The sequence below is a fragment of the Cryptomeria japonica genome, chromosome 9 (assembly GCF_030272615.1).
Source record: "Cryptomeria japonica chromosome 9, Sugi_1.0, whole genome shotgun sequence".
NCBI classification, from domain to species: Eukaryota; Viridiplantae; Streptophyta; class Pinopsida; order Cupressales; family Cupressaceae; genus Cryptomeria; species Cryptomeria japonica.
Window position 1 is genome coordinate 733312612 of NC_081413.1, and position 16577 is coordinate 733329188.

At 38.6% G+C, this 16577-nt stretch overlaps 1 protein-coding gene across 2 annotated transcripts in view; it reads left to right on the plus strand.

Annotated features, from left to right (window-relative positions):
- Nucleotides 1–16577, plus strand: part of LOC131038702 (SNARE-interacting protein KEULE) — a 193577-nt gene that overhangs the window by 110695 nt on the left and 66305 nt on the right. For both annotated transcript variants that reach the window (XM_057971224.2, XM_057971223.2), the window contains 2 exons: nucleotides 15915–16040; nucleotides 16160–16255. In XM_057971224.2, coding sequence (XP_057827207.1) covers nucleotides 15915–16040; nucleotides 16160–16255 — 222 coding nt within the window. The remainder of the gene's footprint in view (nucleotides 1–15914; nucleotides 16041–16159; nucleotides 16256–16577) is intronic.

Here is a 16577-nt window from a genome sequence, read left to right on the forward strand (position 1 = left end):
TGAGTCGTCCTCCGTCTCAAGGAGGATGACTCTTCAATTTTGAAGAGAGACGACTTAATTAAGTCGGCCTACTAAAGATACTTGATCGGCGATCATAAATCAAATAGTCTCCCGCCGCTAATACATCAACAACTCTCAGTGAGTTGGTGCTTACTTGTGTAATTTGGGTTGGTGCCCATTTTATTAATAAAAACTATTGTGTGCTGTGGTTTTTTACCCGAAAGGGTTTTCCACTTGAAATTCGGTGCTTGCATCTTAATGTTTGCTCTCTCTATGTTTTATGTGATTTCTTGTTTTGAAAAAGTTTAAAATACCGATTCACCCTCGCCCTCTCAATATTTTGTGTGCTTTTCAAAACGAACTTTTACAATTTATAAAGTTTAGCAATCATGGAGTAATAATCACAAGCATCCACACAAATAAGATCTAACAATTTAGAACACAAGATGCACACACGATTTATGTAGAAACCCTTGTCGGGAAAGCCACGACAAAATATTGCTTACATAGGATACTTCTTGCAATCTTCGTAGGCACCAACCACAGGAGATGCCAATCCCCTCCACTGAGCACCAACTCAGCTGGAGATTCCAGTCTCTTTGAATTAGAGGCACCAACCTCCCAATCTCTTAGAGTAGAAGGCACCAACCTTCAAAATGCAATGATTTGTCTGCGACTTCTTCTTGGATCTGGCCTAAATCACCTTCAAAATTGGATCACTCCTTCAACAAAATCTGCTTTAAAACGCTGCTCTCAAATCTGCAAAATATATGCACTCAGATCCTGCAAAATGATCTTCAATGAATGCTCATTAGTCTGAAATATTAGTGTAGTCAGTATAAAGTGCCTATTGTTATGTTTGATAGTATTTGTTGTCTGCCAATGTATTAATTGTTTGTATTAAGTGGGTTGTCACTCTTGGATAGTTAATGTGTCGGTTGGTTGACAGTTGTGCTCCTCTCGGTAGCCATCAGGTCTTTTAAATATGTTGTGTACCACCAAGGAAGGTAGTATGGTATAATCGGATTAATTGTAATCCTTGGCCGACCATCTCTGGTCTTCTTCTTTGTAATAATTTCATGTGCAAATAAAGATATATTTTACAGCTGTGTCGGGTATGCATTGTCATGCATATTATTATTTCCTGTGTTTAATTTATCTGATATAGCAGTAAACATTTTGTTCACACAAATCTGCATCATGATCTTTAACAATTGTTCATAAATCTGCATTATGGCTGCTCCAAAATATGTCTGATTTTTCTCACAAATCTTCTCTTATTATGTGAAATATCTTCAATGAATTCTTGCCCTTCAACCCTCAAATAAAACTTTAGTTATACCTTCATCAAAACACCTTTTCACCCAAAGGTGATGCCTCCTCAATGAGGTCGGCCTAGCAGCATGACTATATATATATTTTAATTATTTTAAATGCTTTGCCCAAGGTGGGCAGTTGCTCCAAGGGGTTCATCGCTCTTAGGGACCCAATATAAATGCCAAATAAAATAAATTGATTCCCATAGGAAAAGGGCAGCTCTTAGTGGTCTTGATGTAATGTCCCACCCTTTTGTGGGGCACTATGAACTGCCTCTGAACCTTAGTCTTGTACTTATACACTGATTTTGTGTGTTTATAAGAGTTTTTCAATGAATAAACAACAATAGTAACAAGTACTTCTACTTCCAATCGAGATATATGATAACTCAACCTTAGATAAACTATTTCATTACTATCATAGATCTGATTATAAAAGTTTCAGGTCTGATGTAGAAATCAGACTGCAACTACTGTTGATTTTAATCTTAACTACTTAAAGTTTGAAAATACAATTGGAAGGTAACATACCCGTTCGATAGCTCTAAGTTAGGATATGAAACATAACCCTTTACAAGGCATTTAAGATAAGGAGAATGAACTGAAAGAGCTGTTTGCAAGTCTGATTCGGAAGGTGGCAGCCACATAAGTCACTCAGAAAATGAGTTGCAGCAGCTACAAATCTGTCCTTCACATTCCAAATCTAATTCCAATTATAAAGTCTGTTTAAGGCACCCCAAAGTGTAGAAGCGTGGCTTCAAGTAACTAGGCACTTGACCCTTGAAACCCTTCACTTGCAAGAACTGGTTGTCTGATTTATTCTGATTTGATGTTGTAATCCTGAAATCCTCTGTAGTAGGGTGAATTACTTGTGCAAACTACTGCAAAGGGAAGAACCTTGTGACCCGTAGATTAGACAGCATTAAAATAGCTACTTGTTGGTGCGTGTTTTATGACACTGAACACAGAATAAAAATGCCAAAAAGACACTCTATCCTCTCTTGAATAAAATCGTGTATGCTAAGATTGCAAAGAAGATCATATGATGGTTCCAATGTTTTCATTGCCAACTAGCAACTTTAATGTTGGATATAGCTTGTTTGGCGATGTTTGCTGTTAATCCAAGGGGACTTGTAAATTTCATTGACAATGAAGACTTTTAGTTATAAAAACTTTTTATTTTTTAAAGATTTTCTGATTTTGAATTAAAAAAAAAAAGGTAAAATGGAAAAGGATTCAGGGATTCTATACTATTCCTAGGAATTTAAGAGATGGTAGTGATTGGGTGAAATTAAACCACGCTTGGTTTGCCAATTTAAACAACTAAACAAAGTGGGTGCAATCTTCAAGGGTTGTGCTTAAAATTTTCATACCATGAATAGTACCATCAGAATGAACAATACTTATCCAAAAGTAGAAGTTAAACATCCAAGAAATACGCTCAGGCTAACTTTGCACAATGAACAAAAATCGTCAGTTCATCAAAAGTATGAGCAACGATTTCACCAATCAATACTATCAAATCTTGCATTCATTTAATAACTTTCATAAAACAAATTCTATTCAATGGTGAAGAAACTATGAAACCATGCGACTATGAGATAACACAAAGATTCAAAGCAATGCAAAATCTTTATAGTCTTGAGCAACAATTTTACCAATCTCTCATATAAATGAGAGAAGAGGGGTTTATATAGAGTCTTAAAATGAGTGAAAGGCCTAGATCAAATAGAGATTAATGGTTGAGATCAAAACACATATACCCTAATTAGGGTTTACAATAGTTATCCAACAAGAGCAACTAAAAGAAAGACACGTGTCACATGGAGCTTTCTTCTAGAAGTCCCTTATCCACTTTCTATGACAGCATATTCGATGAACTTGGACAGGAGGATTAACCTCTTCCATTGTGACATGTGGCAACATGTTTATCTTGAATTTGATCATGTCCAAGTTAGCAGCATAGGTGGCAAAAGCATTCTCCCAATCTAATTCCTGTTTTTGAAAGGCATCTTTGATGGAAAAGAAGGTGGATTCCTTAGTCAAATTTTGCTTAAGGATCGGTCTTGTGAAAGTGAAGATATTCTCGTGGGCTTTGACCTTCAAATTTTCCATGTTCATTTCATTTTCTCAAATTGCTTCCTTTCCAAGCACATTAGCGGCCACAAGGAAAATCTTATTTTGAATTTTTTAATCAAATTTTTAATTTTGACACCATCAACCTTTACCTTCTCCAAAATTTTATTTCTTGCTATCAATGCCCAATACCATCTGTTGAAGTCATAGATGTCTCTAGCTGCAATTACTTGTCCATCTATTAATTCCTGCTTGGGAATTCCTTTCAACACATTCAAGCATGGGATTACTTTATCTTGAATATTTTGAAGATCTTCCCACATTTCTACCATGTCTTGAATTCTAGATAGTAACAAAAAAGTTTGCCCATATGCTAATATCAATTCTTCTACGAACGTGGCAACTTCATTATTGATGTCTGCCATCCATTCTTTAGTATCTCTAGCTGTCACCTTCATCTCTTCAAAGTCTTCAACTGTTTCCTGTGGAAGAGCCAAAGGCGGAGGGACCACGACATCTCTTTGAGTAATAGGATTGATCAAGTGCTGGGGATAATTTCTCAGTTGCTCATTCTCTATCTTTAATTCCTCTTTCTTTTCTACTTCTATCTTCAATCTTTCCTTGATTGTCATGATTGAATCATCTAGTTCGTGAACTTCTTTCTCTTTTGTGGTTTGGCTTAAGTGGATAGTCGTTATTTCATACTCTTCAGGATAATATCTTCTTTTGCCTTCTCAAATCTCGGCACAACCACTTGAACTGAACGAAATCTTGCATCTTCCTTTTCAATCAAGGAATACTTCTTGGTTGTTTTCTTTATTGTAACCTTTTCTAATCTAGCCAGGAGTTCTGCTGTATCATCTTCTTGTTGAATTTCCATAGGTGCTTTTACTTTTGTCCTTTCCTTTAGCCAATCGGGGATTGTTGGCTTCTCAATATCTAATACGCTGAAGTATTTGGTAAAAAACTGATATATTTACTAATGATCAAACCGATCATTAAATAGAGTTACAAGGATCGATGTTTCTAATTAGAAACAAACGATAACAGAAGCAAGACTAGAAACACTCTAATATTTACAATATCGTACAAAATTAGCCATTAAACAATTAGAAATAAGGATATTAATATGGATATTCTAATATCCTCCCTTAATGGTTAATCTGTCTACTACACCAAGTAGCCCCCTGAACTTAGCAAACTTATCTGGAAGTAGGGACTTGGTGAGGATATCTGCTATCTGGTCCTTTGTAGGAACATACTGCAAATCCATGGATCCATCTTCAACCAGCTTGCAGATGAAGTGACAATGAAGCTCAACATGCTTGGTTCGCTTGTGGAAGATTGGATTCTTAGCAAGTTTCAACACCCCTTGATTGTGATAGAAGAGGGGTGTAGGACCGGCTTGAGACAGTTGGATGTTTGAAAGCATCCGACGAAGCCAAACTGCCTCACGAGCTGCTTTGACTGTAACTCGATATTCAGCTTCAGTCGAGGAAAGAGCTACGGCCTGTTGCTTCTTACTGGTCCAAGTGATAGCACCTGTGCCCAAACTAAAGACATATCTGGATGTAGACTTTTTGTCATCAACAGAGCCTGCCCAGTTCGAATGTGTGTAACCGATGAGTCTGGGATCTTTGGTCCGTCCATAAAGGATACCAAAGTCTGAAGTGCCCTTGACATAGCGCAGGATCCACCTTGCTCCAGCCCAATGTTCTAATGTAGGAGCTGTCATGAAGCGGGATATGTAACTCACTGCATAGCTCAGATTAGGTCTAGTGGAGGTGAGATATATTTAACTGCCCACTAGTTGCCTGAAATCGGATTCATTCTCAACTGGAGAACTAGATTTGGCCGACAACTTCAGGCCTCTCTCCATAAGTGTAGATGTAGGTTTGCAGTCCTGCATTCGGAACTTGTCTAGCAGAGCTCTGACATATTTGGACTAAGAAATGAAGATGCCATGAGACTGATGCCAAACCTCAACACCTAGGTAGTAGTGCAGAAGCCCAAGGTCAATCATGTCAAAAGACTGGCATAAATTCTGTTTGATTCCCGAAACCAAAGATGCCGAGCTGCCAGTGATGATCAGATCATCAACATAAATAACCAAAATGATATCACTGCCAGTAGTTACAGATTTGAGTTAGAAGGACTCCTCTAGAAACCCTGATCTGTGAGGTACTTATCAGTTTTCATGTACCATGCCCGAGGAGCCTGTTTCGGGCCATAGAGTGCTTTCACCAGTTTGAGCACCTGGTGTTTTGTGCTGGCAACCTTGAATCCAGGAGGTTGCATCGTGTAGACCTCTTCCTGTAACTCACCATTCAGGAAGGCACGTCAATTTGATGGACCTTCCAGCCACACTGAGTTGCCATGGCTAGGACTAATCTGATGGTGCTCATCTTTGCTGTTGGAGCAAAGGTCTCCTCGTAATCAATTCCTTCACGTTGAGATAAGCCTTTGGCAACGAGACGAGCCTTGTACTTATCTAAAGCATCATCAGCCTTGTATTTTACCTTAAAGACCCATTTGCATCCAATGGGTTTCTTCTAGAGGAAGATCCGACAGAACCAATGTGTTATTTATCCCTTTCACCTCTGTGTATGTTTGTGGTTGATACACACTGTGAATGTTGGCCATGAGAGCAAAATTGACATAATTAGGCTGCTTGCTCTTCTTTCGAGCTATTCTACCCTCGATGAGCTCATCATCATGAAGATCAACAAGTGTCTTAGCCCACCTTTTAGGCCGGAGAGTAGAAGTGCCAACATTAGATGCAAGAGTTTCAACAGGATTAGGTTCATCTAACAGAAGATCAGATGAATCCTGAGGAAAATCAGGTGGAGTAGCTGTGTGTCTAGGTGATCCTGCAAGAGAAGGAACTGGTGTAGGAGTAGGAGTTGGAACAGTTGGAGCCCTCTCATCAGGTGGTCCTAATGGAAGACAGACACCCAAGTCTGAAGCCTTCAAAGGTTGATCCTCAAAATCCATAACTGGAGGAGAGAGCTGAAATGGCCCTTGTTCCTCATCAAAAACCACGTTACGACCTAAGATGAGACGATTTGTCTCAATGTCAACTAGTCGGTAGGCTTTGTGCATATCACTGTGGTGAGCATGAGTTTCTGGCTCTTGGCATCCAACTTGGTGCGTTTAGCATTAGGGATCCAAACAAAAGCAGTGGAGCCAAAAACCTTCAGGTGACTGATTCTGGGCTTGCGGCCTGACCAGGCCTCTTCTAGAGTCTTCTTCTTCACAGCCACGGTAGGAGACTCATTCAGAAGATAGATTGGAGTTTTAATTGCTTCAGCCCCAAACTTCTTCGGAACACTCTTGTGTTCAAGCATAGATCGGGCCATTTTGGTAATCTTGTGGTTTCTCCGCTCAAGGACACCGTTTTGCTGAGGGGTGTAAGGTGTAGCGAGTTGGCGCTTGATGCCATTTTGTTCACAGAAATGGGAGAAGGCAGGAGAACAAAATTCTCCCCTATTATCAGATCGAAGAGTAACAATAGGATTACCAGACTCTTTTTCTAGTAATGCTTTAAACTTTTGAAAAACAACAAACACCTCTGATTTCTGATGAAGAAGATACACCCACATTTTTCTACTAAAATCATCAACAAAAAGTAGAAAATACTTGGACCCAGTAACAAGAGTAGCCATAGGTCCACAAATATCAGCATGGACCAGTTGTAGTACCTTAGAGGCTCTCCAGGAGTCGCCATCTGAAAACAGAGTCCGATGCTGCTTGCCAGCCAGACATGCTCCGCAAACTCCAAGGTTCTGGGTCTGAATTTTTGGCAATTCGATGACAAGATCTTCCTAAACAAGCTAAGAAAGATAGTGCACATTTAAGTGCCCATAACGTTGATGCCAGAGTGTACTAACAGAGGAGCGCTTGGCTACCATGGCAAGCTCCTGAGAATCGCCTGAGTCAACTAGTTTGAAAAGACGATGATCCTCAAGACCCACAAAAACTGTAGACTGAGTTTCCCGATCAATGATACTACACTGATGTTTATTGAAGGTCACATCGAGCTGAGGGGAATGTCTCAGAATTTGACTGACTGAGAGGAGGTTGAGTTCCATTCCTGGAACATAGTACACATCGAGGAAAATTAATTTCCTCCCTCCGGACTGAATTTGCACAATGCCTTTTTCGACAACAGTGTACTCTTCCCCTCCTCCAGAGATAACTGAATCTGAGTAAGGCTAAAAATCAGTGAACCAATCTCGGCGATGAGTGAAGTGGCAAGAAGCACCTGAATCAATATACCAGGCAGTAGATTTGACATGGTCTGCAGGTCTTTTAGCCATGAATGCATAAAAGGCAAACTCGCTCTTCTCAGTGTGCTTCGCTACATTTGCCTTCGGCTGTGAACCACTTTGCCTAGCCTGTGCAACCAACCGTTTATGACACTCAACTTTCATATGACCATACTGATGGCAGTAATTGCACTAAACATTCTTTTTCTTTGAGCCTTCTGATGAGGGAGCAGAGGGTTTTTGCTGAGAAGACTGAGATTTGCCTTTATCCTTCTAAAAGGATTTGGCAGCAAATGCTTGTTCTGTAGAGGATGAGCTTGTACTGCTGTCGAACTGTTGCTTCCACCGATCCTGTTGCAAAAGTTTAGTGTAGAGATTAGTGAACTTCAGATCAACACTGGTAGAAGTGATGTTGAGTGTTTCGACAAAATGCTCGTAGGACTTTGGTAAGCTCTTCAGAGTGATCATGACCATGTCCTCCTCCATTTGCCGATCGATGGCCTCTAACTGATCACAGATGTCTTTGATCTGATTAAGATGCGCCTGAAGAGAAGTGTGCTCATCCATGACAATAGAGAAGAGCATATTTTTCAGAGAGAAGGCTCTACTCTTATCAGATGTCTCATGCAGCGTCTTGAGATGCTCCCATATCTCGACAACTGTTTTGCTGGAAGGTATCCGAGGAAGCTCATCGTTGGTCACTGAGAGCTTGATGAGCATGATTGCTTCGCGATTTTGTTCATCAAACTTCGTCTATTTAGGACCGACTGCAGTGGAACGGGTGTTCTTTCCAAGAACCAACTGATTAATAATGCGATACTCAAAAATTGTGAGCATCCGCTGTTTCCAGGTATTGTAGTTTTTGCCGTTGAATTTTTGACCACCCTTGAGTAGAATATTCATCAAGGATGCCATTGCTTAAAACTGAGGTCAAATCTAGTTGACCAAATAATGGCACAAATATCAAGGCATGAGATTGTAAACGCATGAAATCGCATAAACACGACATGTGCAAGAAAACGGAGGCAAGAAATGGGCACTAATTTCGAGGCAAAATGAAGAATTTTTTTGGCACGGATCTCAATGCGTCGATTTTGGTGGAGCTAGAAAAATTTGACAAGAACCCGAAAAAAGATTTGAAAAACCCAGATAGTGGTTTTCTGAGAAACCCTAACTGCAAATTTTTTTTACTGAGGGTTTGATATAAACCCTAGGTGGCAAAACTAATGAAGCTGCAAAAATGTATGAAATCCTAGGTGCGGAAACATGGTGCGAAGAAAAGATTGCAGCAGTCACCCTCAACACAGACAGGTAGATCGCTCGAAAATAATCTGCAGAAATCGCGATGTGCAGAGAGACGGAGGTTGCAGGAAGAGAGAGAAGCGCAAAAAAACAAACCCCGTATCGTGCGAAAAATCGCAAAATAGCTGTAGAAGACACGAGTAGAGAAACCCTTTTCATGGCAAACTAGAAAATCACAGAGAGAGCCGCGTAGAAGAAGACTGGGAGCCGCGAGTTTTGTCGAAGCACGAAACCCACGGGTCTTGAAAAATTGTGATTGCACAAACATGGATGTGAAAACACGGAAGTGGTCACGATTTTCTAGAAAAATGGATCGCGAAAAATCATGCGAACAAAAATATCAAGATCAGGTTGCGATTTTGCAGACAATGAATTTGGACGTGGGTAGGGAAATTTTTTTCCCAAAGGTAGACCCACGGAGCAGACACAGGCACTGAAAAATCCTAGACGGGTTTCAGAAAACAAAATCTTCTTCGGAAAATTTTCACTAAATTTTTTTTTAAGAATTATAATTTTTTTCTAAAAAAAAAGCCTAATGCTCTGATACCATAATACGCTGAAGTATTTGGTAAAAAACTAATGTATTTACTGATGATCAAACCGATCATTAAATAGAGTTACAAGGATTGATGTTTCGAATTAGAAACAAACGATAACAGAAGCAAGAATAGAAACACTCTAATATTTACAATATCGTACAAAATTAACCATTAAACAAATAGAAATAAGGATATTAATAAGGATATTCTAATAATATCTTCATCCTCTTGATTGTTTTCATCATCTTGATTATATTCAACTCCTTGAAGAGTGGAAATCATTCGCTCTTGGAATTCTCCATCTAGGATATCTGTCTCATTATTTTCCAATTCTATTATTTCTGTGTTTGAAGCAGATGGTTGCTCCTGAAATTCCTGTTGAATAGATTCCATGTTTCTTTCTTCACGGATTGGGGGAGGGATTTCGACTTCACCAAGTGGTTCGTCTTTAGGAATTGATATATTGTTTAAATTTCTGGATGAGGCACTGATAGAGGAATGAGCTTGACTTGACTTTTGCTTCTTTCCAACAGCTTCTCCATTTACAATTTTTTTTTTCCTTTCGTCTTTGTAGAACCTTCAGCTGTTTCCTTTCTCTTCCTTGAACTTATACTTTTTGGGGGCTCGACATTTTGAGTTGCTTCATTATTATTGGAAGAATATGATTCCATAAGGCCCATCAAATTGTAAGAGGTATATTTCTTCGTTTCAGCCCTTGGATTTGTTGATCAATCCACCATTATGTATATTTAATAATTGGCCTCATGAGGATGGCCAATTCTGTGAGTTCAGGATCAGATTATCTTATTGCAAAAAGAGGTTTGTCTTCATCATATCGTGGTTGTGTGTATTCTCCATCATCTTCTAACTGGTCAGGGACACAAAAAAGTTCGGTTGTCTTGATCAAATTCACAGGTAATCTTGAGGACATTCTTTTCCTGATATCAAATTCATCAATTGCATTAGCCCAAAAGTCTTCAAGATCAATCTTATGTTTGTACTTTTCTCCATTTACCGATCCAATATGATTATGAGGTTTGAAGTTGGCTCTGGATTGATTAAAGATAAATGGATACCATTGCATCTCTACCCTTGCATTTTCAGCTGCTTGTGCTGCTGAACAAGATTCTAGCATTTTGCTAATAAAAAATGGAAAAAAATTCCAGCCTTGTGTTTTCCTCTTTGGAAGCTTTCATATGTTTCTAGATGTCTCAAGACTTCAAGCAGTATCATTCTTTTGGTGGAATAAACTGGAAGTCTGGAAGGACATCCAGTAAATCCCTAAACTCTCAAGTATGTGAACCTTGGATATTAAATAAATGAGGATCCAAACTTGCTTATCAAGTCCTTAGCTTCTTGTGTCAGTCTTTGATGAGTTCCTCCTTGTAATATTCTGGTGATGTACGTCAAGAATGCATCATTCACTCGCTTGAAATGAGATTTCTCTTGAAACTGCAATTGTGGTTAACAATCATGTACATTGATTTCATTTTCACCATTACCCACTGTGTCTCTACAAATTAATCCTTTGTACCTATAACTTCCGGCAAGTAGGTAAATAACATAAGAACTCATATAGAAAGATTTTGTTCTTTCCAAGTTTCTTTGTTCTTCATCTATAGTATCAGTGATTATTCTCTCCCAATTGATCATTTGACATCGATAGTGATTTCATCAATGAAATAATACATCCAGGTTTCAAGTGGTGCACCTTGAGGGCTTACCTTGACTCTATTGAGTAGCAAGATGATATCTCCATAGTGCTTTTAAAATCTGTACAAAGAAGTTCCTTTGGCATCTTGGTGTGGTGAGGCCTTGGTTTCTCCAACCATAGCTTGTTGATATTTGTTGCACAAGGTTCAAGTTGTGGCTGGTAAAGCTTTGTAGTTTCTTCTTTGGTTTTGAACATGGTTGCATGGTAGTTAGGAATCTCAAATGCTTCTTTGATGGCAACTTCTCCGAGTTAGGCTTGCATTCTTCCATCAGATGCCACAATCTGCTTTTCCTGGGCATTGTAGTGTCTGGAACATTCTACAAGTAATTCATTGCACTAAAATGCTGGTAGAAATCCAGCTGCTTGAACAATATAGTTTCTCATCATCCTCCGAGCGATTGTTGTAGGTAGGCACCTGTTTTGTCCATACATTCTTTTCTTGAAGTCCTTGAAGTCAACATGACCAAGGTTGGTGTCTCCAACCTTCTTCCACTTCGAAGTGATTTTAGATTCTGGCTGTGCTCCCTTGTTGGCAAACTTCATTTGAACTTTTCTTGAAAGTCCTCTTTGAGTGGTCATCTATTGCCTGAAAAAGACAAAGAAATTAACATTTTTTTCAACATGTGATTTCTATGTTTGATGATATTTTTATTACTGATTTCAAACTTTTTTGTCTAAACTTTTCACCTTCAGCCTGTCATAAATTTGAAATTCTATGAAGAAATCAGACTATGAATGAAAAGAATCTGCTCAACACTTAGTAAAATTTGTGAAAGTCAGTCTTGGAAACAGAAAATTGATGGAAAAAAATCAGTCCACAACTCGAATTTTGGACTGAAAATTATAGTTCTAAATTTGAAAATTGATGGAAAATTTGCCTTTATTTCTGAAAGAAGATGAAACCCTTCAAGAAGTTGATCCAATTCCTTCACAAAATCAAGGAATTCTCTTCTTGTTGCTCTTCAAATGCTTTCTTTCTTCTTGGAGTTAGAGAGAAAGCTCTTCAATTTCGAACTTAGAAGTGTAAGTGAAATGATATGCCAAGTTGAATTAATATAAGGCTTAGGAGTTTGAACTTTTTAGCATGCTTTTTTTTTTTTTTGAAGATTTGATGAACTTGGTCTCTTTCACATATCTTCTTCCATCTTTTTCTCTCTTAAAGATGGCAACTTCATCCTTCTAGAACATTCCAAAGAATATTCTCTTCTTCTTCCTTAGCGTAATTTCATACAGCCAATTTTTTTCTTATCTTGTCAATGTAGGTTGGCGTGTTGGCAAGGAATCTTCTCTACATTCTCTCTCCTTGGGCAGACTTGATGTGAGGTCAAGGAATTTTGACCATGTTGGAGCGGACTTCATCATTTACAAGAATTTTTCTTATCTTCTCCTAGACAGACTTCGTGCTGGTTCAGGAATTTTGTGCCTTGGGAGGGCGGACTTTCCTCTTGATTGGAAACTCTTTTTTTTATGCTGCTACACTTAGCCAAATTCTTTCTCTCTCCTTGGGTGTGTTGGCGTTGGAAATAAGCCACACCTGGACCGACAATGGACTGGTCCAAGAGGGGCCAGTAGCTCAGTGGTAGAGCACTCCAGCAGCGTATGGAAGGTCCTAGGTTCGAGTCCTAGCTGGTCCAAGTTTCAACATGGTATCAAAGCTAGGTCTAGTCTAGGAGCTTGTACCTTATTGTAAATGTAGGAATCTTCCCTACATTCTCTCTCCTTGGGAAGACTTGATGTGAGGTCAAGGAATTTTGACCATGTTGGAGCGGACTTCATCATTTACAAGAATTTTTCTTATCTTTTCCTAAACAGACTTCATGCTGGTTCAGGATTTTTGTGCCTTGGGAGGGCAGACTTTCCTCTTGATTGGAAACTCTTTTTTTTTATGCTGCTACACTTAGCCAAATTCTTTCTCTCTCCTTGGGTGTGTTGGTGTTGGAAATAAGCCACACCCGGACCGACGATGGGCTGGTCCAATAGGGGCCAATAGCTCAGTGGTAGAGCACTCCAACAGCGTATGGAAGGTCCTAGGTTTGAGTCCTAGCTGGTCCATGTTTCAACATGGTATCAGAGCCAGGTCCAGGCTAGGAGCCCCAAGCACACGAGAGGTGTGGCTTAAGGTGGGGTGTTGGTGCTGGAAATAAGCCACACCCGGACCGACAATGGACTAGTCCAAGAGGGGCCAATAGCTTAGTGGTAGAGCACTCCAACAGCGTATGGAAGGTCCTAGGTTCGAGTCCTAGCTGGTCCATGTCTCAACAGGGTGGACTTGGTATCTCTTCAAGGAATTTGTTTTCTTCTTGAGGGCAGACTTGAGCATGTTTCAAGGAATCTCATGTGCATGAGGGTGGACTTCACACTTTCCTAAGGAAAATCTTTGATTAAGAGGGCGGACTTCAGCATTGATCAAGGAAATTTCTTCATTCTCGCTTGAACACTTTGTAAATTTTCTTGCTCACCACCATGGATTTCTAGCATGTTCATTATAGAACTTCTGGATCAATGCCTTTCTTTAGATGAACTTCTTGTTCGAAGAATATTCTTACTTTTTGATCTTGGAGATACAAACTTTTCATTTCAAAAACAAGAACCTCATTGTCATGACCTGAGTGACCTAATCGCAAGTCAACTTTCCAGAAAAGCCTAAAAAAGCAAAAAGCAAAAGCAAAAAGGTAGGCAAAAAAGATGCTTCCACATTGGTCCCAAAGTGCCAAAAATGAAAAAGCAAAAAGCAAAAGAGTAGATTTCCACAAAAATAGTAAGTTGTTAGAATTGACCTCAAGTAGTTGCGTTTTTTGCCCTTTGGCTTGTCTTAGCCCTTTTGTGATTTTAAAAATGCCCATTTGATCATATTGGTCCAATTGACCTGAGGACTTAGAAAAACTCTTGAAAACCCCTAACTCTAGGCCTGCAAAGATTGGTGACTCAAAAACCCTAAAAGCGAAAAACAACTGGGGTCCCCATTTGCAATGGGGCGATGAGTGAAAAAAGGTCACTACAATACTCTACCTCCAAATATGGCCAAGTTATTTCACTCAGAAATACTCCACAAAGTTCCCTCAATCCAATGAAAATCAGCTATCATAGCTGCCCTTTCCTACTGGCAAGGATGAAACTTGCCAATACCAATACTAAACAGCAATTGTAATGATTTCTATGGGTTCCAAAGTTTACTAAGAAGGTTGGCCTAGCAAGAAGACACCTTTCTCAGAAATTTGTTTCAACAGCCCATAGAACATGGAAAGTCAAATCAAATCTGCCTCTAACTATGTCGATGAAGAAGAACTATTACAAGAGAAACCAAATTGTGAAGGTATTGGCTTTGCCTTGCTCCAAATATGCCCAATAATGGGGTCGGCTTAGCAAGCAAGGAGCTGACTCAGAAAACTTAGTAAATATATTCTAACTCCGTTAAATCTGCTGCAAACTTAAACTATATTGCCGGTGTAGACAAGTCTTGATGTCTTCAAGATGAAGATGCATAAGAAACCCTCTCCTTAGCTACCAATGAGCCAAACACCTCACTTTAGATTTCAACTAGCAACTCTTCAAAACTAAAAATCTTTGAAGCTCCAATGAAACCCTTGCTATGAGATTTCCCTTGCACACTTTTGGTTGATCTCCCACAACTGCAAGCGTGTTTGCTAATGGAAGTTTTCGTCTCCACAAGCAGCTCAAACCTGGTCCATCAAGCTCCTCTAAGGAGGCATGGTAACATAACAACAATAACATGTCTAACAAATGAATCCCAATGTCTTTATAACTCTCAATCTCCTTTCACCCTAATTAGGGTTTCTTCTTTTTCTAACACCTCATTAAGTTTTCCCACTTAAATGATTCACTTTATTCTTTTGTTTGTCTTCACTCACTCTTAAGGAGGTGTCCAACATAAGCTTTTAAATGACCTTATAACATAAAGTCACTTTAAGAGAAATACATTAGTTAATTAATATTAACTCGACTTTTCAAAACTTTCTTTGAGTTACCTTTTGTTCTCTCCTCAAGGTTACCTGGCAAGGAGGCACCTCACTCTCTCTCTAGAGTTAAGTCACTTTTAGGAGGTGTATTGCTGGGTTATAGTGTAGTTTTAGACTGACAACTTGGTGATAATATAATTATTAACCGATTCCCACCAAATGCACTCTAGAGTGCCATCTGAATCAGGGGAAAATTATCAAATCAAGTTTTCCTCTATCCATATCATTAGTCTACGAGGATTCGTTAATGGACTAACCTTGAATACCAAATTGGCTAGGATGAGGGGACATTACAGTTGACCAGAAAATAAAAATATTATTTTTGCATCTTTTTTAATCTTTATTTGCACAAGACATGGTTTGGCCCCCATGTGCATCATATTTAATTTTTTCTTGCCGAAAGAAACTCGGTTAGGGTGCCATAAATTTGGCACACGTTAAAGTGTACATGCCACGATTGGCACATTGACATCAATGACATTTAATTACTTCTTCCAATGCATCTTGGCTTTCAAAATCATATTACTGAGTAAACCATTATCTTTAAAATAGTTTTGCTGTATTTGACAAAGTGATGGTTGGAATCGGATCCACTCAAGTAAATTCTTAAGATCTTAGATCTATTCAAGTAAATGTTTTATATCTTAGATTTATATTCTTTTTAGTACAGACTATGACAAGTCATTTCATTTGTGTTACTGATGGTTTTATTTCTGATTTAGATAGCTGCAAAACTAAATGAAAAAATTAAGAAGCAAGAATTAAGTGAAATTGGTCATTTGGAGCAAGATATGGTCTTTGGGGATGCAGGAACAAAGGAGCTGATCAATATACTTAAGACAAAGGAGGTATGCTTTCTTAACATTGTTAAAGTTGCAATGTCATATTTGAGAAATTGCTTAATTTTTCAATGAATTAGAAATCTGTTTTTAAAATATTAACACTTGTATTATCTATTGGTATGCAGGATATTACTCCTGAAAATAAGTTGCGATTATTAATGATCTATGCAGCAATTAATCCAGACAAACTTGCTGGTGAAAAGGGTTTTCAGTGGAAGCAGGTTGGTTGATTTGCCAATCATTTTATAGGATACTGGATGTTGGAAAGAATGACATTTATGACATAATATCGTTTGTATAGAATGTTTTAATTTTGCTATCTATTTCTGCTCTCAAATTTTGTGCCGTTAACCTATGTTGTTACTTAATTCTAACATATCTTGCTCTAATGAAATAACATCCATGGCTTTGTATTGCATTGTCCTGTTGTTCAATTTGATGTAGTTTTCAATACATTTTATATTTTTATTAGCATATTGTGCCAACACATAGATAGGCAAGCAGCATAAATAGTGCCTCATTGGATTCAACTTGTCTCATTAG